Here is a 24,787-nt window from a genome sequence, read left to right on the forward strand (position 1 = left end):
CAGCCATGGAATGCTGACAGCCTGGGGATGGATGTGAGCGAGGGGGAAGCTGCAACCCCCAATCCCCACATCCACCATGTCCCACAGGGGGGTGACCAGGAGGGCTCCACCACCTCACACCCACCCCTGTCCCTGTCCCCCCCTGGATTTGGGGGTACAAAGCAGCACTCACAGAAAGCCGTGATGGCCAGAGCCGTGGATCCTGAGGGAGCCGTGGATCCTGAGGGACTGGGTGAGGAGGCTGAGGGTGACAATGCTGAGGGGTCACACTTGGCTGGACACAGCCTTTATGCGCAGGGGAGGCCCCGGGTGGCCGGACCGGTCTGTGCCCACCCGCACCGGCCCTGCCCGGCCGGCCCAGGCCCTCAGCCTGGCCTGGGAGCAAGGCCTGGGCCCGGGGATTGCTTGTTTGGGGTCAGGGTTTTGGGAGCTGAGGTTTGTTTGGAACTGGGGTTGGTTTGTTTGGAACTGAGGTTGGTTTGTTTGGGGTCGGGGTTGGTTTGTTTAGGGCTGGGGTTTGTTTGTTTGGGCCAGGAGCTCCCGGGGTTTGAGGCCCCGTTTGGGGTCTCCTGCTCTGAGGGGAGCGCCAGCCCTGGGGGTGCCGCAGGGGTCGATCCTGCTCCTCCTGGGAGAGGGGAAAGCAAGGAGAAAACCAGGAAAACAAAGGAAAAAGCCTCCCAACCCTCTCAAATGGAAAAAAAATATATTAAGAAAAAAAAGGGGGAAGGAGGTAAAAAAAAGGGGGAGGGGAAACAAAGCAGTGGAACAAGTAAAGGGGAAAAATAAAAAAATAAAAAGGAATAAAAATAAAAGGAAAAAGAAAAAAATGAAAAAGAAAAAAATGGAAAACAAAGGGAGAGAATGGAAACAGTAAAAAGAAAAAAACACTTAAATAAAATCGAAAATTTAAAAAAAAAAGAAAAAAAAGGAAAAAATATTTAAGAAAAGAAACTATAAAGTCTGGATATTCCCAGCTGTTCTGTCTGAGCTCACTCCCTTCCAGGGGGTGTCTCTCTGCAGATCCTCTCTGTGTTCCCACAGCAGTGCCAGGGGTGTCCTCCAAAAATTCTTCAGAGTGAGACAGAGCATTCACCACATTTGGGGACAAAGGTGGGCCCCATAAACCCCATGAGACATCTTGTCCCCAGCTGTGGTGTCTCCAAGGTGTTTTTGGGGGAAAACCCAGGACTGACAGATAACTGCTGGTGCCAGGAACACATCCAGCAGGATCAGCAACCCTGGCACCAGCCATGGATCTCCACATCAGCCCCTGAGTGGCCTCCCCCACACCCAGGCAGAAGGAGCAAACAAACACCACCAGAAAAGCATCACCTTCTTTAATTAAAAATAAAAATACAGAGGAATATGGTTTTCTGTGTGGACACTGGGAAGCAGTGGGCTCTGGGCTCCACACTCCTCTGCCCTGGGGAGCTCTGGGGGCCAGGCTCCAGCAGCCAGGGCTGTGCAAATTCACACGGAACAATCCCAGAGCTCTCCTTGGCCTCCTCTTCCTCACGCAGAGGTGGCACCAGCAGGGAGAGGACAGTCCTTGTAACACCGACTCCGCAGAGGGGAGCGGGGCAAAGGCAGAGCAGCAGGTGGATTTACAGATGGGAAACGTTTCAAACACAGCATTTCTGCCCCAGGAGCAAAGCCAAGGGTTTTCCACCCAAAGGCAACAGTGGAAAACCATCCAGGAGCCCCCGGCCCTGTCACGCTTGTCGTGCCTTCTTGTTCTTCTTCTTCTGCTCCTTGAGGGCTGCATCGTGGGCCTTCCTCTTCTCAGCCAGTTTGTTGGCCTGGGGAGAGACCCCCAAGACCCTCAGTCAGAGCAGGACCGGGGCTGCAAGCCCTCAGACCCACCCAAGCTCCAGCTGCACGTGGAGGATGGGCCCCACGGCACCGGGATCAGGGCTGGGATATAGAGAGGGGACACAGGGAGCTCTGCCCACCTGGGCAGCCTGGGGACACTGGCAGGGACCTCAACACCTTCACCAGGGACAGGGAGGAGCGGAAGGAATGAGTGGGTTTGGGAAGAGCCCGCCCCAGGATGCAGGTGAGGGCCCAGCCTCCATACCTCGCGGATTTTGCGCTTCTTCCCGAACATGATCTTCTTGTAGAGGTACTTCTCCCTCTTCTTCATCATCATGATGGCCAAGCGCTTCTCCTCGTTCTGCTGCTCCTGCTCCAGGCGCTGCTTGTCCTCCAGCCGCACCTTCCCCGCTGTCACCTTCACAGGGAGCACCTGTGGGGAGCCAGGGAGCTCAGGATACCGGGAACCCCCTCCTTCCACAGGGACAGGCATTTCCAGCCCTTCCACTGCGGGCCAGGGAGAGCCACAGCGCTCACAGCCAGGCCCTGACAGGGCTGGCAGCTGCAGCTTGTGAGTGTGGGGCCAGGAGCACCCCTGGGAGTGTTCCAGACTGGGCTGGACGGGGCTTGGAGCAACCTGGGACAGCGGGAGGTGCCCCTGCCCACGGCAGAGGCTGGAACAAGATGAGCTTTAACCTCCCAACCCAAACCATTCCATGACTGAGTATCCCAGTGGTCCCAGGACAGGGACACCCCTCAGCAGGGACAGTGACACTGGGGCTGCCTCCATGGGCTCCCACCTTGTTGCTCTGTGTGCTCTGAGTCTTCTGCTCTTCCATCTTCTGCTCTTCCATCTTCTGTAATTTCATCTCCTCTTCTTTCTCAGACTCATCTTCCTCTTCCTCCTCTTCTTTGTCATTGTCACCTTCCCCTTCGTCCTCTTCCTCCTCCTCCTCTTCACTCTCTTCCTCTACAAAGAGACACCATCATTACCCTTGGGATGCTCCAGAGCAGGCAGACCCCAGCTCCCAAACTCCTCTGGGGACTTCCAGCACCTGGATTCTCTCCCCTCTGCAGGGCCAGCAGCTTCAGCTTCTCGGGAGGGATGTAGTCACCCTCCTTCTCCGTCACGAAGGGCGAGAGGTGCGGGGGCAGCAGGACCCCGGGGAAATAATCGGCCACAGGCAGGCAGAGCTTGGCGTTTACCGAGTCAAAAACCCACTGGGGCTGCAGGTAGTACCTGGGTAGGGCAGAGGGGTTCCACCTGAGGCTCTGGAGCCCGTGGGACAGCTCTGGGATGGCTGCTCTGGGCAGGGCCCCCCTGCCCCACTCACCTGCCAACCACCTGCTTGTCCAGGCGGGGCCGGTCGATGATGTGGTGGGTGATGGACGGGTCGGTGGCGTCGTAGGTGGCACCGATGCACAGGGACTTGTCCCAGGACACCTGGCCGCCAAAGCACCTGTGGGCAATGCCACCGAGGAGTCAGACAGGCGGGTGGGACCCTCAGGGTCACCTCACCCACAGGACATCGGGTGGCTGGCCCCAAGAGTCCTGCCAGAGGGGGAGGCCAGGGCTGCCCAGCACGCACCGGATGACGAAGGCCAGCGGCTCCCGGGGCACCTCCCTGTTGAGGAAGAAGCGCAGCCCCTCAAAGAGCTTCTTGTGCTTCTCCAGAGCCTCCTGCTCCTTCTTCTTGGCGTCCATCAGCTCTGCTGTCTCCTGCTCAGAGCAAAGCCCTCAGCCTCCTCCCCACACACAGCCCTTGCCAAGGCCCCCTTGGCCAAGAGGGGTCTCAGGAGCTGCCCCCAAGCTGCCAGCCTGGGCACAGCACAGGCTCCCCCAAGACCAGGGATGAGCCCCCCACCAGGGTCTTACCCCCTCCACTGGGAATTCATCCATCTCCACCTCATCCTCGTGGGTTGGAACCACTGCCCGGGCCAGGCTGGCGCTCAGAGCCGAGAGCCTCTGCAGGGAGAGGACACGGAGTCACCTCCAGGGGGTGGGAACAGGGGCAGCCCCACGGGGGAAGGGGATTTCTCAGAGCAAGAGGCTGGAAGATCCAGGGCCTGGACAGAATTCAGCCTCCTCCAGGCACCATCCCCAGCATGGGACTCTGGGGGGTCCCTGCCCAAAGCCGAGACCAGCTCTGCCCTACAGGAACAGGGAGTTTGGGATCAGCCCCCTCCACCCTCCGGGGATCTGGCTCTGTCCTTCGGTGCCACGCCAGGAGGGCTGTGGGCAGGACATGAAGGCCACACAGTGTCCCCACAGGTCACAGTGCCAGCAGTGTCCCTCACCTCCAGGTGGCTCTCTGAATCCATGGCGTACTCCTTGCCCTCTGCAGGCTTCAGCTCATCCTCAACCTGGCTGTCGATCTGGGGAGGAAAACGGGTGAGGAGGCAGCTCCCAAACACAGATAACCAAAAAAATCTCATTTCCACCCTCCCTCCCCACCAATCCAGTTGCCACCACCCCAGGGTGGGACACAGTGACCCCAGGGTGGCCTCACCTTGGGGGGGTACAGCAGGTTCAGGGACTGGTAGAGGCGGAAGTTGACGAAGCCCAGGAGGGTGGTGTAGAACTCGGTGAAGGTGGCCATGACCCGGTAATCCACGTCTGTGGGGTGCTGCCAGACACAGGATGGGACACAGGGATAAAGGACCCCCCTACACAGGGGCCCGTCCCACACACAGTGTCAAGGATCACACAATATCCCCATTTAGGAAGGGACTCACAGGGATCACCCAGGTCCTGTCCCAGACCCCCAACAATCCCACCCTGTCCATCCCTGGCAGTGCTGCCCAAAGGCTCCTGGAGCTCTGGCAGCCTCAGGGCCGTGCCCATTCCCTGGGGAGCCTGGGCAGTGCCAGCACCCTCTGGAGGAAGAGCTTTTCCTTGAAAACCAACCTAAACATGCCCCAAATGCAGAGATGACACAGCCACCACCAGACCCTGCCAGGGAGAACTCTGCAGGCTTCCCCCAGGGCCCTGCTGCCACCCCTCCATGCCTAGATACATGGAACACTTTATCCCACCATGGATAGGGACCTTGGGGTTTGGTCCAGGCACTCCAACTCTTCAAGGTGAAGAGTGCAGGGTATGGCAAGAGGCAATGGCTTCCCACTGCCAGAGGGCAGGGATGGATGGGATAATGGGAAGGAACTGTTCCTGGCAGGGTGGGCAGGCCCTGGCACAGGGTGCCCAGAGCAGCTGGGGCTGCCCCTGGATCCCTGGCAGTGCCCAAGGCCAGGCTGAATGGGGCTTGGAGCATCATGGGATAGTGGAAGGTGTCCTTGCCCATGGCAGGGGTGGAATGGGATGGGCTTTAAGGTTCTTTTCAACTGAAAACATTCCAGGGTTCTATGATTCAGAACCATAAAACCACAAAACCTAAACCAAACTGTGCTCAGCCCTGGAAATCCGGAGTGGGAATGGAGAGGGCCCTGCTGTGCCTGTGAGCTCCTGCCAAGGCTCAGGGGAAGCTGTCCCAGCACAGCAGGGACATCCCCATGCCCTGCTGCCTGGGGGACACAGCACAAGCCCTTTGAGGAGGCTGCAGGGATGATCTGACTCATCACTTCCCTGGCTCCACCAGCCTTGTTCCCACAGGTTAATCTTTAATGGCTGATAAAGGAGCACATTAATGATTGGGGACACATGAATGACTGGGGAGACTGGCACCGGCAGCCCCAGGGATCCCGGGGTGACAGGTGGCTGTGTCCCCACGTGCCTCTGCAGCGAGGCCCCATGGTCTGTGTCCCATGTGCCACGGGACAGTCCCTCTCCCCTTGGTGATCCCCAAGGACCCAGGGTGATCCCCCAGGCTCTCCCCAGGTACTCACGTCGTGGGCGAAGGCATAGGGGGTGATCCAGGTGATGGGCTGCCCCAGCACCTCTGCCTGGTAGTAGATGCCCTTGATGGAGAGGAACACCTGGCAGGACAGAGCACAGGCTCAGTGGGAGGAATGCTGCTGTGTCCCTGTCACTGTCATCCTGACCCTGGCAGGAGGTTCTTCAGATCCCAGTGGGATGTGTGACCCGATAATCCAGTGGGATCCCTGCCCCGACACCCCAGTGGGATCCTGTCACAGACATCTTTTATGAAAAATCCTTTCCTTAGGATTTTTTCTCCTGAGAAGCTGAGAGGCCTCAGGAACAAAATGTAACCAATGGTTATCTGCTGCTGTGGAATGCACCAGGTGCATCTGTGATTGGTCTCATGTGGTTGTCTCTAATTAATGGCCAATCACAGTCCAGCTGTTTGGAGTGTCTCAGTCAGTCACAAACCTTTGTCATAATTTCTTTTCTATTCTTAGCTAGCCTTCTGATGAAATCCTTTCTTCTTTTAGTATAGTTTTAATATAATATATATCATAAAATAATAAATCAAGCCTTCTGAAACATGGAGTCAGATCCTTGTCTCTTCCCTCATCCTAAGACCCCTGTGAACACCATCACAATATCCCTGCCCCAGCATCCCAGTGGGATCCCTGCCCTGACCCCCACAGTGGGATGTGTGACCTGACACCCCAGTAGATCCCTGCCCTGACCCTCCAGTGGATCCCTAGCCTGAACCTGGAGTGGGATGTGTGACCCAACATCCCAGTGGATCCCTGCCCTGACCCCCCCCGTGTCCCCCTGCCCTGACCCCGCGGTGTCCCCAGGCAGGGCTGAGTGTCCCCAGGCAGGGCTGAGTGTCCCCCAGTCGCACCTTGCGCAGGGAGCGGGAGGCGATGATGAAGTTCTGGAACTCCACGGCCAGGCGCCGGCACAGCTGCACGGTCTGCACGTGGCACTTGCCCGTGCGGGGGAAGGTGGAGAACAGGAAGCACATGGACAGGGCATCGTCCAGGTCCCGCAGGGCGTCCACAAACGTGGGGTACCTGTGCCCGGGGGGGGACACGGGGGTCACAGCCAGCCCCAGAGTCCTGCAGAGGCTGCTGGGGCTGGGGGAGACCCCGGCTGAGGAAGGAATGGGAACTGTGGAGCATCCACCTGCACATCCCAGCAGAGCACACAGAGAGTGATGAACTGCCTCATTTAGGAATGGTTATGGGGTTTCCTCCCTCCTGTGTGCCCTCCTTGCTCATGGTCACCAAACTCACCAGAGCCTCGGCAGCATTAACCCTCCACCAGCCCTCTGAGGAAAGCACCCCACAGGAAGAGCAGGGGAGCTCCCTGTGTTCTCCTGGAGCCACCCAGGATAGCTGGGCATTCCCTGCTCTCTCATTCCTTCTTCTCCAGCCCAGAAACACAAAACTCCACCAACAACTCCAGAAATTGCACACTGAGGTAGATTCCCAGAGAGGAATGGATGTGGTGAAAGATCAGAGAATCCCAGGATGGTTTGGATGGGAAGGGACCCTAAAGTCCATCCAGTGCCACCCCTGCCATGGGCAGGGACACCTCCCACTGTCCCAGGCTGCTCCCAGCCCCAATGTCCAGCCTGGCCTTGGGCACTGCCAGGGATCCAGGGGCAGCCCCAGCTGCTCTGGGCACCCTGTGCCAGGGCCTGCCCACCCTGCCAGGGAACAATTCCTCATTCCCAATATCCCATCCATCCCTGCCCTCTGGCACTGGGAGCCATTCCCTGTGTCCTGTCCCTCCATCCCTTGTCCCCAGTCCCTCTGCAGCTCTCCTGGAGCCCCTTTAGGCCCTGCAAGGGGCTCTGAGCTCTCCCTGGAGCCTTCTCCTCTCCAGGTGAGCACCCCCAGCTCTCCCAGCCTGGCTCCAGCCCTTGGAGCATCTCCATGGCCTCCTCTGCACTGGCTCCAGCAGCTCCAGGTCTCTGCTGTGCTGGCCCCAGGGCTGGATGCTGCAGGTGGCTCAGCCAGGGCTGCCTCACCTCTCCTTGACGATGTGGTCGAGTTTGTAGGTGGGTTTGTTGTCCTTCAGCCTCTCCACAGTGCCCCATTCACTCTTCCCGTAGGCCTTGCGCAGCTTCCTGACAAACACCTGGGAGGACAGGGGGACATGGGGGCTCTGTGGGCCAGGATAGGCCCCGGGGGGGCCCCTTGGGGGGAACACTCACCTTGTACTCCCGGAATTTGTTGACAATGGGCTCATGGAGCAGGAATTTGATGTCTTTGAGCAGGTAGAAGGTCCTGGGGGCGGTGGAGCCCTTGTTCACCTTCTTCTTGTGCTTGGGCTCGTGGGGGTAAATCCCCTTGAGGATGCAGAGGCGCCTGGGGACGGGGACAGTGCTGGGACAGGGGGGCCATGGCTGCCCTGTGTCCCCTGGGCCAGCCCAGGCCCCTCCCGTGGAGCAGGAGCCCCAAACTCGGCAGCCTGAACCCAGGGCAGTTGCAGGGCCCCGAGGGACAGGGGACAGGGCCAGTCCAAGGGCCACTCCTCAGGGAGGAGCTCGGGGATTCCCACGGCCACCCCAGAGCCCAGCACAGATCTCGGGGGTCCCTCCTCTGCTCTCCCGGGGGTCCCAGGGGGCTGAGGGGCGATTGCTGGGGCCTGGATGGGCACAGCCCAGGAGGGCTGGGGGGTCGGGGGGCCCATGGGGGTGCTGGGGACGGGCAGCGGGGGGGGCGGGGGTGCTGAGGCTGTCCCGGGGGACTTCAGGGGTGCCTGGCGGAGGGCTCAGGGGCTCCCGGGGTTCGGGTGGTCCCGGGGCCACCCTCGCACCCACCGCCGGCTCCTTCGCCCCTCGCTGCCCTGGGTGGCGCCGGGGGAGCTCAGGGCACCGGAGCGTTCGCAGGAAGGGGGTTCGGGGTGCGGGGGGCACCGCAAGGGCCGCGGGGTCCCGGGTCCGGCCGCACCTGAAGTCGGGCAGGCTCAGCTGCAGCTTCTTCCGTGCTCGGTTCCGGGTGATGTAGTTGGTGGCGGCTCCGCGCTCGTACTGGGAAGAGACGGGAGCGTTAGGGGAGCTTGGGGCTGTGGAGGGGACCCCCGCAACCAGCCCGGGGCCACCGGGACCCCCGGGAGCGGAGAGGGAGGAGGGACGGGAACCAGGGCATGGGGGGCTGGCAGGGGGCACCGGGCATGGCCAGCCCGGGGGCAGGAGCGGAACCGGGCACTGGGAGAGGGAGCGAGCACCGCCGCCAGGGAGGGCTGCAGGGGCACGGCGCGGCCGGAGAGGCGGCACCGGCACCGGGGGAGCAGACACGGGCCGGCACCGGGGGGCACGGAGAGGGGAGGGACGAACGGCCCGGGGAGGCACCGGGCGACGAGCCCGCGGCCGAAAGGAGAGCGAGAAGGACTCGGTACCTTCTTCTTCTCCAGCCCGCCCATGGCCCCAGCGCCGCCGCCGCCGCCGCCACGTGCCCTGAGCCACGCAGGACCCCACGCTGCCCGCGGCTCGCCTGCGCCCGCCGCCGGGCCTGCGCACACCGGAGCGGCCCCGCGCGGGCACCGAGAACGGCGTGAGCACCGAGAGCAAAGCGGGCACCGAGAGCAAAGAGGGCAAAACGGGCGGGCGGGCCGGGGCAGGCGGCACCGGCGGCTCAGTCAGGCGCGCCGCGGGCAGCCCAGAGCCCTAGCAGGAGGGGTCCTGAGGCGCAGAGCGCACTGGGATATTGCGGTGCCCTGTGGGGCATGCCGGGATATAGCGAGGCAGGGAGGCGCGAAGCACGTCGGGATATACCGCTGCCTCGTAGCGCGGGGCATGCCGGGATGTACCGAGGCGGGGCTGCGCAGGGCATGCCGGGACACAATGAGGCAGTGGTGGCACTGAGCACGCCGGGATATAGCGAGGCAGGGGTGGCGCAGAGCACGCTGGGATATAGCGAGGCAGTGATGGCGCGGAGCATACTGGGATATAGCGAGGCAAGACCGGCGAGCATGGCCTGGGTTCGGGGGCCGATCACACCCCGGGATGGCGGCCGCGGGTCTCTGCCCGGGCCTGCGGGTCCCGCTGCCCTCCTGTGGTCCCTGATGCCGCAGCACCGACCGCAGGCAGCGGCCTGGGGGCCCACAGCAGGGCGGGTGTTTGGCGAACACCCGGGCACGGGGGGTCTCTGTGGCAGGGGCTCCCCAGGCCCGCGCCCCGTGCTCGGGTGTCCCCAGGCTGGCGGGACCTGAGCCCAGCCGCGGCCCCGGGGTCCCCTCCTGGCTCAGGACTCTACGTCCTCCCCGGCGGGGGGAGTTCCACCTCGCGGGGCTCAGGATCCCCTCACCCCTGGCTTTAGGGATGCTTGGGGGGTTCGTGCCCCTCCCCGCCCGTCCCGCGGCTGCCGGGCGCGGCTGATCGATCTCCGCTTTCTCAATTAAATCGTTCTTGGAGGCGAGCATGGCGATTCTTTCCAGGGGCCGGGTTTGGCCGGGTTTCAGCCCTGTCTATTTTTGGGCTGTGGCCGCCGGCTCTGCCCCGAGCAGCGGCAGCTCGGGTCGGGCTGCCCCGGGCAGGGTGTCCCGGGCAGGCTGTCCCGGGCTGCCCCGGGCAGGGTGTCCCAGGCTGTCCCGGGCTGCCCCGGGCTGCCCCCGCTCCCCTCGGCTGTGCCTCAGCCCGACTTCGGCCCCGTTTGTGCTGACTCGGCCCCGGCGTGCGGAAACGGCCTCTCGCCACACCTTCCCGTGCTGTCCCCGCTCCGGGCTCGTCCTGTCTCTCCCGACTGTCCGGCGGGGCTGTGCCACCCCCGTGTGCCCCTGTCCCGCTCCGCCATGGGGCTGCCGCTCGTGCTGCTGCTGCTGCTGCCCGCGCTCCTGCCCGCCCGCTGCTGCGGTGAGTGCGGCCCCGGCCCCCGAACCTGCCCGGGACCCCCCGGGCCGGGGCTCGCCCTGAGCTCGGGGGGTCCCTGAGGAGCGGGGCTGAGGGGATGAGCCCCATCTCCAGCCCCTCGGTGACAAATTCTCCGGGGCTCAGCTCCCCCAACCCAGCCCCTGCCGCCACTTTCCCTGCCCGGAGCCAGCCCGTGCCCACCCCCTCCACGGGTCCCTGGGGACAGAGGTGTCACCCCTGCCCTCCGCCACCCCCTCGGGGTCTCTGTGCTCCTGCTCCATGTCACGTCTCCTTGTTTCTTCCTCTTTTTTTGGTGGGAAATCTGGAGGTTATGGGATTTGGGGGGGGGACGCGGAGGGTGTGGGGTGTGTGGATGGGTGGGTGCTGGGGGTCCCTGCACACCGCGGCCCCACGCAGCTTTGGGGGGCTGTGGGGCTGCAGGGCCGTGCCTGGGGGGGTCTCGGTCCTCTCGGGCCCCCTCACCTGCTCTGCCTCTCCCGGGCCGGGCAGAGCCCCCGGCGGGCTCGGCGGGCGCCGTGCGGGCGCTGAGTGCGCGGCTGCTGGGGCTGGCGGGGGACCCCGCGCGGGACCCCGACCCCGCCGCGTACCTGGCCCTGCGCCTGGCCCGCGAGCACCACCCCCGGCTGGAGCAGCGCTACCTGGAGCGGCTGCAGGACGCCTTCCAGCACCCCTACGGCAGGTGAGTGCCCCGGGGGTCCCCACGGGCCTTTGGGGCCGCCCCTGTCCCCCGCACTGACACTCTGTCCCCGCAGGAGCCTGCAGGGCTACGGCCGCTCCCGGTGGGACGCTGAGCGCAGCATGTAAGTGTGGGTGTCCCAGGGTCCCCTCAGGACAGGTGACGCCTCGGGCGGTGTCCTGGGAGGTGACCCGTGCCTTGCAGGAGCATGGAGGAGCCCCCGCACACAGGGCGGCTGGCGCTGTACCTGCTGGGGCTGCAGGCCACCTGTCCCCCACTCAGTCCCCATCGCTCGCTGGTGACATGGCTCAAGTACTACCTGGAGGAGGAGTGGACAGGTGAGGGTGTCCCTGCGGGGTGAGTGCCCCCCTGGCACCTACACGTCTGGCTATGAGGCACTGGCTCACCCTGGTGACACCACACATTGTCCCCAGGCTCCCAGCAGCGAGGCCACCCCGTCACCAGTTACTACCAGTACGGGCTGGGCGTGCTGGCACTGTGTGTGCACCGCAAGCGGGTGCGGGACCAGGTGGTCCGGCAGCTCCTCACGGCCCAGCACCACGGAAGGCTCGGGCACAGTGACAACACCGTGGGTAAGGGCCTGTGGGCACAGGCGGTGGCACCCCGGCGGTGTGTGACTCCGGGGTGACACCGGGGTGTCCCTGCAGACACTGAGGCCGTGGTGGCACTGGCCTTCACCTGCCTGGAGCGGAGGAGGTTGGTGGGGACTGAGCTGGCAGCCAAGCTCCGGCTGGCTGCACACGAGGCCAGCAGGAACATGGCCAAGGCCCAGGGCCCTGACGGCGTCATCGGCAACATCTACAGCACCCCGTGGGCCCTGCAGGTGGGTGTCACCTGAGGGGACATCTGGGCTGGCACGGGGAATGGGCATGGGGGGAAGTGGGTCTGCAGATGTGGGTGTGGGTGCAGATGCAGATGTGGGTGTGGGTGCAGATGCAGATGTGGGTGCCCCAGCAGATGCAGCTGATGTGGGGCAGGTGATGCTCAGCAGTGCAGTGCTCACATACCCAACCCTCCCCCCTCTTCCCACCACCTCCATCCCTCCCTGTCCCAGGTGTTCCTGGCCACAGGCGACTGCAAGACGGAGCCGGCGTTCGGCCAGGCCATGGCTGCACTGCTGGAGAACCTGGAAGCCTTCGGCACCGCTGCCACCATGGCCCAAGTGCTGCCGGTGCTGCACGGCCACTCCTACCTGGACATCGCCTCCAGGCACTGCGGGGAGGAGCCAGGTAGGAGCTGGGCTAGCGGGATTGGGGTCAGCGCTGGTGTCACCACAGGGGTGGTTGCGTGTCACCAGTGCCGTGGTGGCTTCTCGCAGACACGCTGACACCCCTGGACATGGAGCCCCTGCCTGAGGTGCCGGGGAACAAGATGGTGCAGCTGGTGGTGGAGTGTCCCCTGCCCTGGTGCTATGACCTCCAGCTCTACGACCGCCTGGTGCCCGTGCCCGCCGCTGCCTCCCTCCTGGACGTGCTCCGGGCGGCTGCGGCGCTGGACCCCCGTGAATTCAGGTGTGTGGGGCTGTGGTGGCCACGTGTCCTGCACCTGTGCCCTGTTCCGGGCTCACTCTGGTTCCCAGCTCACAGCTCCCTTGGAGCAGCTCTGTGCCCCCCCAGCAGTGCCGAGGCCGCAGCCTCTCCCCGCTGATCCCGCTGTCCCCCCCTCCCAGGTTCCACACCCAGGACACCCCCCAGGGCCCCTTCCTGACCCAGGTGCTGGGGCTGGAGGCCCGGCAGGAGAAGCGGAACTACTGGCAGATCCTGTCTGCGCCCAACACCCCCCTGCAGATGGGTGAGTGGTGGGTGGGGGTCCCTGGGGAGGTGGCAGGGGTCCCCCACAGCCCCATGGCTGCTGTCTTACCCAGACTGTTGTTCCTCTCCCCACAGGTATCGCCGAGTACAGACCCCCAGATGGGGCGACCCTCATCCTGCGCCTCAGCGAGTGGTAGAGGGTGGGGGGTGATGGCAATGAAACTGCCACTGTGGGCACAGGACCTGCCGGCTCCCTGCCTCCTGCTTTCCGTGGGCCAGCACCCCAAATCTGCCAGGGGTAGGAGGAGGGGACACACACCATGCTCTGTGTCCTACAGGTGCAGTGGGACAGGAGCACCAAAACCAGCAGCTCCTCCGGTCCTGGTCGCACTCGGGAATAGGGCAGGCGGCCGCTGGGAGCAGCCGTTTTTGGGATGTCCAAAGCATTTTTGGGACGGCCAAAAATCTGGGGAGCCCGCATCAGCGCTGTTCATCCTCAGCAAGCTGGATCCGCCTCCTCTGTAACCCCCCGGGGATTACTGAGCCCCCACTGTCCCAGGGCTCGGCACCGCAGTGCCCGAGGGGCACCCCCAAATCTGCACATCTGTGATTCCCCCGGGCGTTTAACCCGGCCCCCAAAATCCCCGGGGCAGCGGCGGGTCGGGGTCGGGGGCGATGGGGCCGGGGGCCGGGCGGGGCTTGGAGGCGGCTCCGCTGTCGCCGCGGAGGGCGCTGAGGGCCGGGTGCCCGGCGGGCGGTGCTGGCTGTGCCCCGGTGCCCCGGTGCCCGTGCCCGCCGTGCCCCGCCCGCCCGGCAGTGACGCGCTGCCCTCGCAGGGCGGAGCCTCCGCCCTCCGCTCCCGCCATCACCAAACTTTCCGCCCGCCCCGGCCGCGGCCGCCACCGCCTCCCGGCACATGGCACCGCCAGCCCGGCGCTGAGCCCCGCCAGCACCCCCGGCCGGGGCAGCGCCACCAGGGCAGCGGGGACAGCGCGGCCGCCGCCGCGGGGAGCGGGGACAGCGCGGCCACCACCGCGCTAGCGCCGCTGTCACCGGCAGCCATCGCGGGGCTCCGGGAGGACGGGGCAGAGCGGCGAGGGGCGGCCGGAGGCGGCGGAGCCGGTGCCCATGTGCCCGCGGTCGCGGCGGGGCGATGAAGCCGCGATGAGCGCGGCGGGCGCGGGCACCGTGCGGCCCTGGAAGCCCGACCCGGGGCAGGCGCACGGGGGGCGGCCGCCGGGGCCGGCGCTGCCGCTGACCCTGAGCGTGCTGGCCTGGCTGGGCACCGGCACCACCATGGCCGGCCTCAACAAGTGGATCTTCGCGGCGCACGGGTTCCGCTACCCGCTGCTGCTCTCGGCGCTGCACATGCTGTCCGGCGTGGCCGTGGGGTACCCGCTGGGCTGGGCGCGGGCACCGGGCCCCCGGCCCCGCGCCAGGATCTACCTGCTCAGCCTCACCTTCTGCACCAGCGTGGCCCTGGGCAACCTGGGCCTGAGCTACGTGCAGCTGGACGTGGCCCAGGCCGTGGCCACCACCACGCCGCTGGTGACGCTGCTGCTGGGGCTGCTGGGGGGCCGGCGGCCGCACCCGCTGCAGTTCTGGGCCATGGGGCCGGTGTGCGCCGGGGCCGCCTGCAGCATCGCCGGCGGGCTCTGCTTCTCCCAGCCCGGCTGCGGCTTCCTCCTGGCCGCCACCGTGCTCCGCGCCCTCAAGTCCATCCAGCAGAGTAAGTGCCACCTGTCCCTGTCCTGCATGTCCACCCCTGGGGCGCGGGGGTGCTGGTGTCACCTCGGTGCCACCCCTGGTGCTGGGGGTTCTCCCTGCTCGTCCTGCCACCCTCTGTGCACCCTGGTGTCATCCCAGCCCCAATGCCACCCCACCCTATCACTGGTGTCACCCTAATGCCTCCTTTGTGCTTTGACCGTGGCCACAGTGTCACCCAACCGTGGTGGCACTCTGGCTCCCAGTTTCACCCCAGTCCCGGTGCCACCTGGTGTCCCTGTTGGCCTTGGTGCCACCCTTGTATCACCCCAGAGCCACCCTTGCCCCTCTCAGGGCTGTGTAGTGTTTGTGGCCCTGCCCTGAGGTGACATGACTCTAGTTTGGCAGTGGTGACACCATTAGTGTCCCTGTGGTGTCCTTGGGCCATGGGGGGTGGAAGTGCCCTAGCTTGGCTCAGGGTCACCCAGCCCGTCCCATCCCTATGGGCTGCTGGACCCCCTGCGAGTCCCCCCTTCCCAGGGTGGCCACGGTGCCACCTGGGCCATGGTGTCCTTGGCACATGGCAGTGAGGAGCCAGCTGGGATGGTTCTGGCTGGGAAGGGAGCGTTTCCTCTCGAGCCTGTGACTCGGGGCACCGTGGGGACAGGCTCTGGCATGGGGCCCTGTGCCCACCCCAAGGGCTCCATGGCTGTAGTGGCATGCTGTGGCCCCCCAAGGGACACCACTGGTCATTGTGCCACTGCCCTGTCACCCTTTCACCCCTGGTGGGACATGGACAGTGGCCCTGGGGAGGATAAGGGCATGTCTGTGTGTTGCAGCCAGCCATGCTGTGCCTGCTGTCCCCACTGTCCTCGGATGACCTGGAGGGGGGGACATGGGGACAAATGCTCTGAGACGGGCTGGGAAAGCTGCCCTGTCCAACCCTCCCAAACACAGGCACCCGTGAAAGCAGACACCCTCGGAATCAGGGCATCCCCAGAGTGGGACACCCCCTAAACCAAGGAATCCCAGAAATGAAGGACTCCTGGACAGAGACACATCCAAACCAGGGAACCTCTAAACTGGGACCTGCCCAAACCAGGGCACCCCCAGCCCATGGAAGGAACTGCCCCCCTTCATTTTCCCCTTCCCAGTGACATTTGGGATCTCTTTACTGCTCTGTCTCCCGTGGGTGCTGGGTGTCACTGCAGTGGGTGGCTGTTCCCGTGGGATGTCCCACTGACTGTCCCCCTGTCCCCCCAGGTGTGCTGCTGCAGGAGGACCGTCTGGACGCACTGTCCCTGCTGGGCCTGACGTCCCTGCCCAGCTTCGTGCTGCTGTTCGGGGCGGCCGTGGCGCTGGAGCTGGGCCCCTCGTGGCAGGGCGTCCTTCGCCCCGACGCCGCGCTCTGGGGCTGCGTCCTGCTCAGCTGCCTGGGCTCCGTCCTCTACAACCTGGCCACCTCCTGCCTCCTGTCCCTCACGTCTGCCCTCACGCTGCACCTCCTGGGCAGCCTCACCGTGGTGGGCAACCTGCTGCTGTCGTGGCTGCTGTTCGGCACGCGGCTGGGCGCGCTGGGCTACGCCGGCGTGGCGCTGACGCTGGCGGGGATGGTGCTGTACCACCAGCCCCGGCTCCTGGCCGCCTGCTGGGGCCTGCGCGGGCTGTGGCAGCACCCGCGCCACGAATAGGGACCCACGGGGGGTCAGGGCTGGGAGGGCTCTGGGGGAGTGCTGTGCCCACAGTGTGTGCCAGTGTGTGTGACTGTGCACGTGTGTGCCAGTGTGTGTGACTGTGCACGTGTGTGCCAATGTGTGTGACTGTGCACGTGTCTGTGCCAGTGTGTGTGACTGTGCACGTGTGTGCCAATGTGTGTGTGACTGTGCACGTGTGTGTGCCAGGGTGTGTGACTGTGCACGTGTGTGCCAATGTGTGTGTGACTGTGCACATGCATGCCAGTGTGTGTGACTGTGCATGTGTGTCTCAGTGTGTGTGACTGTGCACATGCGTGCCAGTGTGTGTGACTCTGTGCCAGTGTATGTGACTCTGTGCAGTGTGTGCCAGGGTGTGTGTGAGTCTGTGCCACACGTGTGTCAGTGTGCATGGTTGCGTGCATGTTGTGTTTTCTGGTGTGCCCAGAAGTGAGTGTATACGCCCTGCTTTGCACAGTATCAAGGTGTGCTGGTGAGCACAGCACTGTGCACATGGATGTGCTGATGTGCACACGTGATGTGTGCACTGCTGTGTGCACATGTGTGGAATTGCACATTCTTGGGTGTGAGTGGGTCTGTGCACAGCTCTGTGCTTGTGGGTATGCACAGGCTCTGCAGGTGTGAGCATGGCCCTGTGTGGGACATGCCTGTGTTGATGTGTATGACACTGCACACATTGGTGTGCACAGCTCTGTGTTCATGTGTCGGTGTGCATGTGTTGGTACGCACATGTTAATGTGCATGCATTGGTGTGCACATGTTGGTGTGCACAGGCTCTGTGTGCACATGTTGGTGTGCATGCATTGGTGTGCACATGTTAATGTGCATGCATTGGTGTGCACATGTTGGTGTGCACAGGCTCTGTGTGCCACCAGGTCTCGTGCTTGTGGGCACCTGTGCATTGCCCCAGGCCATACACAGGTGTGTGTACAGTGTCTATGTGGCACAGGTGTGCTGGTGTGTGCAGGCTGGGCGTGCACAGCTCTGTGTGTCTGTGTGTCTGTGTGTGTGTGCAGGTGTGTGCTGCTGGCAGGTCCCGCTGTGCACTGGCTCTGCACGTGTCCCTGTGTGCACACAGGGCCCAGGGACATGGCTCTGGACACAGCTCTGGATACACAGCTCTGTGCATCCAGCTGCTGTCCCACCTGGGGAAACGGACGTGTCTGTGTGTCTGGCTGTGTGTCTGTGTGTCTGTGTGTGTGTGTCACTACTGAGCTCTGCTGGCTGGAGTGGCCCCTGGCTCTCTGTGTACACTCGGTTCTCATGGCTGAACTGAACGCCCAGGACAGGGCAGGTGTGTCCCCTCTCTTGTCCCCGTCCCCACCGTGTCGTGACCATCCCACGGGGCTGCCGGTGGTGCTGCCGATGTTGTCCTTGTCCCCACCACGCCCCTCAGCCCCCACAGCTGTCCCCACCCCTCCCAGCTCGCTGCAGACTGGCATCCGTGGCAGAGATGGTGAGAGCCCAGCCGAGGGCACGGGAGCAGCCTGGACCAGCTGCCATCGCTCCAGGACAGTGGTGGGCTGTGACACGGGACACTGCTGGGCTGTGACACAGTACATGCTCGCCATGGCAAAGGGACAACCCGGTGTGTGTGCCTGGCACCGCTGCCGGGTCCGTGGTGGCCGTTGCCACATTTGTATCCCCACGCCGGGGCCGAAGGACCCAGCTCCGATTGCACTTGTCCTAAAATAAAGCTCTATTTTTGTTGAACTCCACCCTTGGCTCCCAGCGATCTCCTGGCCAAGAAGGAAGGAAGGGAGGAGCACCCAGTGCAGGGATAGGAAAGTGAGGCACAGAAGTGCCTCAGGATGTGGCAGCTCTTGGGAAGCTGTGTCCAGCATCTCCAGCTCCAGCAGGGACAGCTGTGGCTTGGCAGCCCCAGGGCTGGCACTGGGACACCCCACAGGACACGGGAGGGATGCAGTGACACAGAGAGCAGTCACTGACCACAAGTGTCTGGAAAAGGGTGGGTGCTTTGCCCTGCCCTGGGGTGCCATGACACTGGAGCATCCTGTCCCCTGAGTCATGGAATCATGGAATATCCTGGGTTGGAAAGGGTCCACAAGGATCATCGAGTTCAGCTCCTTGCCCTGCCCAGGACAGCCCCAAAAGTCACACCATGTATTGCTTGTTCCACCCTTCTCAGCCTGGTGACTCACTTGAACACAAAAACACAGCCCCGCTTCCCCCGGAAAATCCTCACTGGTTCCCGCCCTCTTTCCCAAACTGCGATTTTTTTCCATTATTGGGGCAGTGATTTGAGGCTGCTTCCAGCAGCCCCCGAGGAACGGCTCCTTCCCAGCACACGGGTGAGGGGCGGGCAGCTCTCCGGGGCGTGCCCAGCGTGCCACCGCTGCTGCCACCTTTGCCAAGGTGCCCCAGGTGCGGCTGGAGTGGTGCCCATCCCAAAAAGGACACAAAGGGCCCGCAGTTATCGGCCAGCGGCCCCTGCTCTGGCCGGGAGCGTGTTTGCTTTCTGGGCTCACATTCCAGAGGCATTCTCACAGCGGGGAGTGTTGGAAGGAGGAGTGAGACCTGCAATCCTGCCACCTGCAGCATGGCCGGCTCAGGAGCCCTCCCCAGGGGCTCCTGCCTATCCCAGCCCCTGACTCATTTGCTGGCACTGGGGTCTGCCTGGGTCCCGGCTCCATCCATGGCTTTGCCTTTCCCACCTTGGATCCAGTGCCGTGTGGTGCTCCCAGTGCCCTGCAGCTCCCTGTGTGTGTCCCTGTGCAGTGGTGACAGTAGCTGGGGGTTCAAGGGCAGCATTCCTGCTGGGATTGGGGTTGTGTTGCCTGTGGAAAGCCCAGCAGTGGTGGGAGGGGTGGCTGGCTGTGGTGACCCTCTCTCTGGGTATTCCAGGCCATGATCTCAGCCTGGTGTTATCCCTCTGCTCTGGCCCCAGGAAGGATTTGGTTTCCCACCTCTCTGACAGCTGCCCATGTGCTGAGCCTGGTGCTGCTCCGGCCAAGCTGGATGAGGGAAAGGCATCCCAGCCCTGGGGTTTTTGGGAAGGGAGCAGATGGGACACCTTCCTGGAGAGCAGCCCCTGGCACAGGGCAGGAAGAGCCCAGCTGGAACAACGGGCACAGCCCTCACATGGGCATAGGTAGGGTTGGCTCCTTCTGAGGAGGGGTCACAGCTCTGAGGGATGGGGGGCATTTCCACATGCTTGGAGATGCTGGCTGACAAAGAATCATGGAATCACAAGATGCTTTGGGTGGGAAGGGAACTTAAAGGTCATCTCATCCTACCCCTTGCAATGGGCAGGGACACCTTCCACTATCCCAGGGTGCTCCAAACCCTGTCCAGCCTGGCCTTGGACACTTGTAGAGATGCAGGAGCAGCCACAGCTTCTCTGCAGAGCCTATTCCAGGGCCTGCCCACCTCCCAGGGAATGATTTCTTCCCAATATCCCATCCATTCCTGCCCTCTAGCAGTGGGAAGCCATTCCCTGTGTCCTGTCCCTCCACACCCTTGCTCAAAGTCCCTCTCCATCAAGGAGCTCCCGGCAAAGTGTGAAAGTCCAAGGTGGGAGAAATAAACCCGAGTCCAGTGGGACAGGGTAGTTATGGTATTGTGCCAGAGAGTTTTCATGGATCTGCTCTGAACCACTGCTGAACCCTTCCTTGGAAGTGGTGATGGAATGTGCTGGGATGGTGCTGGGGCAGGAGCAGCATGTGCCCACACAGGGGAGAGGAAATCCAGGCTGGATTTACTGTGTGCCTGGGAGCACAGGGTGGAAATGATCTCTGTTTCAGGACAGGGATTAACTGCTTCCCTGGGGCCTGTCTGCCCTGGCACAGCAGGCCCTGGGATCTGCAGCAGGGACAAACACTTGCTAAGCTGGGGAGCCTGAGCCAGGAAATGACATCCTGGGATATGCTGGGCTGTGCTCTCAAACCTACCACATCCCAGTCCTCAAACAGTGTCAGGGACTGTCCTGGCTATGGAGCTGGAATTATGGCAAGGCCTTTTTTAGGGTAGATGTAAGAAGATTGCATTTTTCCTTGTAGGACAGCCTAGCCCAGAGAGCTGAGGGCGTTTGAAGCTGCCCAAATGAGACTGGAGGCCAGGAGATGGACAGGATGACCCCTCAGACTCCCTTCCAGCCCCACAGCCTCATTCCAGCACCCAAAAACCCCCTTCAGGCTTTGTCCTTGACCATTTGGTGGCTTCCCTGATGGTTTCACTGCTGGCTTCACTGCTGGCTCTGTGTCACAGGCTCCTGCCCTGCCCTGAGCAGGCTCTTGGCTGAGTAGCTGAGTTTCTAAAAGATGAAATCACAGGAGCTTAAAGACATTTTAAAAGTCTTCGAATCAGAGGAAGATGGAGTGGTTAAGGTTGGATATGCTCTCTAAGATCAACAAGTCCAACTGTTCCCCCCAGCACTGTCAAGGTCAGCACTAACCCATGTCCCCAGGTGTCACATACTCACATTTTTTTAACATTTACAGGGATGGGGACTCCACCACAGCCCTGAGCAGCCTGTTCCAGTGCCTTACCACCCTTTCTTTGAAGAATTTTTCCCTAATATCCAACCTAAACCTCCCTTTGTGCAACTTGAGGCCATCTCCCTTGTCCTGTCTCTCATTCCCTGGGAAAAGAGCCTGCCCCCCACCTGGCTCCAGCCCCTCACATCTCTTTGGGCTATGGGCTAACCCCACCAAGGAATGGGCTTCTTCACCATCAAGGAGCAGCTTGCTCAAATCATAAGACATGGAATGATTTGAGTTGGAAGGGACCTTAAAGTTCATCTCATTCCAATGCCCTGCCGTGGGCAGGAACAACAACCATGGATCTCCCAGGCACCTCCTGAAAAACAGTTGTGGCAGTCAAGCTGGGGAAGAGAAAGGTGACATCTTTGGGTCTCCCAACCAGAGATGCTGGAGCCTGTGCTCGTCCTTCCCTCTCTGGAAGGCAGCAGATGACAGGCCTGTGAGTTGCTGTCTCAAAACCCAAAGCTGTATCCCAGTTAGGAAAAACAAGTGTTGGTGACATTCCAAGTCTCCTGACTCACAGCAAGTTGCTGTCCTGCCTCAGCAGCACATTTTGTGCTGGAATAAAACAACACTCCCTGAGCACGTGGTGGTCTCGGAGTGCCTGTCAAGGCCCTGGTACAAATGAGATGTGAAAACTGTGCTGATTTTATTAATAGTAAAATTCACTACTTGCTAGGGTATCTCAAACCCTCTGTACTTTCAGCAGCCCAGACTTCATGTTCCAGCTCCTCAGATGTGAGTTTATTTTCAGTGCTCCAGCATGGCTCTGAAAGAACTGCTGCTGGCTTTCCCTGGATTTCTTGCCAAGAGGTCACAACAGCTCGTTTGTACTCAGAGCAGCAGAGTTTCTCCTACTCCATTTCCATAAATGTGGGGCACCATCCCGGCTGGAGAGCTGAGCATCTGGATCTGCTGATGCTGGACCCTGCACTGGCCTGACCCTGCTGCCAGGAGCTGCTGCTGGGCTCTGCTGGGGTGGCAGGATTTGACCTTGGAGAAAGCCACGGTGAGCTGGGCTGAGCCCCCAGTGTGGGCAGCAGGGGAGGGGAGATTCTGCACCTCTGCCCTGCCCAGGTGGGATCTCACCTGCAGAGCTGCCCCAGCCCTGGGGCCCAGCACAGGAAGGAGCTGGAGCTGCTGGAGAGAATCCAGGGGAGACACCAGGATGAGCAGAAGGATGGAGCAGCTTTGTTGTGAGGAAAGGCTGAGAGAATTGGGATAGCTTGGCCTGGAGAAGAAAAGGCTTTAGGGTGACCTAATTACAGCCTTCCAGGACTTGAAGGGAGCCAACAAGAAAGATGGAGAGAGAAAGAAAAATGGAGAGAGACTTTGGACAAGGGTCTGGAGAGACAGGACAAGGAAGAATGGCTTCAAACTAAAGGAGAGTAGGTTTAGACTGCATATTTTGAAGAAACTATTCCCTGTGAGTGTGGGGAGGCCCAGAGAAGCTGTGGCTGCCCCATGCCTGGCAGTGCCCAAGGCCAGGTTGGACGGGGCTTGGAGGACCCTGGGATAGCGGAAGGTGTCCCTGCCCATGGCAGGGGGTGGAACAAGATGAGCTTTAAGGTCCCTTTCAATCCAAACCATTGAATGATTCCATGATTCCATGGTTCTGTGCTTCTATTCCCATAGGGGCCATGGACTGGAGAGGAATGTTCCATCAGGCCAAGCAGCCAGTGGGGACTGAATCACCCCTGTGTGTCCCCACGCCGTGGGTCCTGGTTGTCACTGAGGCCAGCAGCTGCAGGCGTGGGGGTGTCCTTCAGGGGGACACACCGATGCTCCACGTGGGGACAGAGCCTGGTCACTACTCCAGGCAGACACCAAGGATGGTGCTGGTGCAGTGGGTGAAGGGCAGGAGAAGCTGTTGGGTCACTGTGTCACTGAGGCAGAGTTTGGAGGTGACTCCTGACAGGCCGCCTGCCAAGGTCACCATGACAACAACCGACCAGCAAGAGCAGAGATGGGGTCATGGAGGAGCAGGGCCAGACACGGCCTCGTGTCACCTTCTTCACACCTTCCCAGAGCCAGCAGATCAGCTGGCCCCGGTGCACGGCTGGGGGACCCTCACACCATCCTGGGGCTGGGGAACCCTCACACTGGGCTGGGGAACCCTCACACCATCCTGGGGCTGGGGACCCTCACACTGAGCTGGGGAACCCTCACACCATCCTGGGGCTGGGGGACCCTCACAGTGGGCTGGGGCTGGGGACCCTCACACTGGGCTGGGGGACCCTCACACCATCCTGGGGCTGGGGAACCCTTACACCATCCTGGGGCTGGGGGACCCTCACACCATCCTGGGGCTGGGGGACCCTCACACTGGGCTGGGGACCCTCACACCATCCTGGGGCTGGGGAACCCTTACACCATCCTGGGGCTGGGGAACCCTCACACCATCCTGGGGCTGGGGACCCTCACACTGAGCTGGGGAACCCTCACACCATCCTGGGGCTGGGGGACCTTCACACTGGGCTGGGGGACCCTCACACCATCCTGGGGCTGGGGGACCCTCACCCTGGGCTGGGGCTCCCTCAGACTCTGAGAGCAGGTCTGTGGGCCTCTGACATGAAGCCCTTTCTGACGCAGAGCAGCCCTGCAGATTGGGATCTTGACTTGGACTACCCCCTGCCCACCTCCAGCAGCCACAGCAGTGCCCATGAGCTGCAGCTCTTGGAGGAGCAGGTGAGGTCTCCTCTTCCCTGGGACAAAGCTCATGGCCCCCTGTGGCACAAGGAGGCCTTTAGGCCTTCAGCCACCTGGATCAGGGCTCTCTCCAATGGCTGGGAGAGGCAATTGTTGGATTTGGGCCATCTCTGAGTGGTTGTGCCCACCACAAGTGGTTGTGCCTCCATCCCAACCTCAGGACACAGCTGTCATATCCTATCTCCAAATCACCTATCTCCAAATCACCAATTGGAATAAGCTACAGACATCATTGGCCACGGGCTTGACCTGGACTCAGATGTTGTTCCAATGGTACCCTGGAAGAGAATAAATTTAGATTGGATTTTGGGAAGAGATTCTTCCCTGTGAGGGTGGGGAGGCCCTGGCACAGAGTGTCCAGAGCTGTGGCTGCCCCTGGATCCCTGGAAGTGTTCCAGGCCAGGTTGGATGGGATCTGGAGCAACTTGGTCTGGTGGAAGGTGTCCCTGTAGCCTGAAGCAAGATGAGCTTTAAGGTCCCTTCCTGGGCTTCTCCTAAGCCCAAATCATTCAGGGATTCAGTGATTCTGTGACTCTGTGATTATGCATATTGGAGCTTTTTGCTCAGAGATCACCTTGGCCATGATGAGGGATGTGGTGGGATCTGTCTCTTCCTGAAGACAAGCACCACTTTGGAGTTCTTTATTTCATGGAAGGAGAGTGCCAATAAAGGCTTATGTTTGCTCTCACAAAGGTAAAAAAATTTGACAAGGCCAAAAAGAAAACTCATCGTCTCTACAAACAATTACAGCAGCAGTTTTTGAAAGAACAGGAGAGAAAGATGGCGTGGAGGAAGAAGACAGCCGAACAGTTTAAAAGATCCCTGGAAGTGTTCGATCGCAGGAGCGGGAAGGTGCCCGGTCCCACCTCCCGTTTGCGGGCGGCTGAAGCGAAGCCCTTGGAGCAGAGGCGCGTCCAGAGAGCTCCTCCTGCAGGCCGTGCCCCGGCTGCCAGCACGCAGGAGCTTTAGGAGCCCAATTCTACAGCAATAAATCAGTGCAACCCCTCTGGTGCTGCTGCCCTTTAGGATCGATGGGAATGGGGTCGTTGGAGAGCCTGGGCTGGGAGGGAGCAGTGAGGGAGCTGGGGGTGCTCAGCCTGCAGAAAAGGAGACTCAGATGTGACCTTATCACTCTACAGCTCCCTGAAAGGTGGCTGTGCTCAGGTGGGGTTGGGCTCTTTCTCCAGGGACTGACAGGACCAGAGGACAG

General features: G+C 62.0%; 4 protein-coding genes across 5 annotated transcripts; 3 read left to right on the top strand and 1 right to left on the bottom strand.

Moving 5' to 3' along the window:
• Nucleotides 1-1,321: 1,321 nt before the first annotated feature.
• Nucleotides 1,322-9,172, bottom strand: PES1 (pescadillo ribosomal biogenesis factor 1). Its single transcript, XM_054645923.2, has 15 exons — nucleotides 9,032-9,172; nucleotides 8,584-8,663; nucleotides 7,845-7,998; nucleotides 7,659-7,768; nucleotides 6,525-6,696; nucleotides 5,656-5,745; nucleotides 4,323-4,439; nucleotides 4,111-4,188; nucleotides 3,689-3,778; nucleotides 3,402-3,532; nucleotides 3,147-3,272; nucleotides 2,868-3,052; nucleotides 2,613-2,782; nucleotides 2,078-2,245; nucleotides 1,322-1,799 (listed from the first exon to the last, which is right to left on the bottom strand). The coding sequence occupies exons 1-15, from the start codon at nucleotides 9,053-9,055 to the stop codon at nucleotides 1,713-1,715; spliced, it is 1,782 nt and encodes a 593-aa protein (XP_054501898.2). The 5' UTR covers nucleotides 9,056-9,172; the 3' UTR covers nucleotides 1,322-1,712.
• Nucleotides 9,173-9,323: 151 nt separating this feature from the next.
• On the top strand, nucleotides 9,324-13,595 carry TCN2 (transcobalamin 2). The gene is made up of 10 exons (XM_054645855.2): nucleotides 9,324-10,484; nucleotides 10,992-11,181; nucleotides 11,255-11,302; nucleotides 11,383-11,516; nucleotides 11,613-11,771; nucleotides 11,847-12,022; nucleotides 12,254-12,428; nucleotides 12,518-12,710; nucleotides 12,869-12,990; nucleotides 13,086-13,595. The coding sequence occupies exons 1-10, from the start codon at nucleotides 10,424-10,426 to the stop codon at nucleotides 13,145-13,147; spliced, it is 1,320 nt and encodes a 439-aa protein (XP_054501830.2). The 5' UTR covers nucleotides 9,324-10,423; the 3' UTR covers nucleotides 13,148-13,595.
• A 95-nt stretch (nucleotides 13,596-13,690) lies between these two features.
• Nucleotides 13,691-18,084, top strand: SLC35E4 (solute carrier family 35 member E4). Of its 2 annotated transcripts, XR_013184631.1 has the most exons (3): nucleotides 13,691-14,679; nucleotides 15,918-16,436; nucleotides 16,525-18,084. XR_013184631.1 is itself a non-coding variant. In XM_054646022.2 (2 exons), exons 1-2 carry the CDS (start codon nucleotides 14,079-14,081, stop codon nucleotides 16,343-16,345), a joined length of 1,029 nt encoding a protein of 342 aa, XP_054501997.1. In that variant the 5' UTR covers nucleotides 13,692-14,078; the 3' UTR covers nucleotides 16,346-18,084. The 2 variants fall into 2 exon arrangements, 1 of the variants encoding a protein (XP_054501997.1); XM_054646022.2 differs by having other exon boundaries at nucleotides 13,692-14,679; nucleotides 15,918-18,084.
• Nucleotides 18,085-21,753: 3,669 nt separating this feature from the next.
• On the top strand, nucleotides 21,754-24,582 carry LOC143695462 (uncharacterized). Its single transcript, XM_077187896.1, has 4 exons — nucleotides 21,754-21,877; nucleotides 22,504-22,718; nucleotides 23,461-23,556; nucleotides 24,271-24,582. The coding sequence occupies exons 2-4, from the start codon at nucleotides 22,509-22,511 to the stop codon at nucleotides 24,544-24,546; spliced, it is 582 nt and encodes a 193-aa protein (XP_077044011.1). The 5' UTR covers nucleotides 21,754-21,877; nucleotides 22,504-22,508; the 3' UTR covers nucleotides 24,547-24,582.
• The last annotated feature ends 205 nt before the right edge of the window (nucleotides 24,583-24,787 follow it).

The sequence above is a fragment of the Agelaius phoeniceus genome, chromosome 18 (assembly GCF_051311805.1).
Source record: "Agelaius phoeniceus isolate bAgePho1 chromosome 18, bAgePho1.hap1, whole genome shotgun sequence".
Lineage (NCBI taxonomy): Eukaryota > Metazoa > Chordata > Aves > Passeriformes > Icteridae > Agelaius > Agelaius phoeniceus.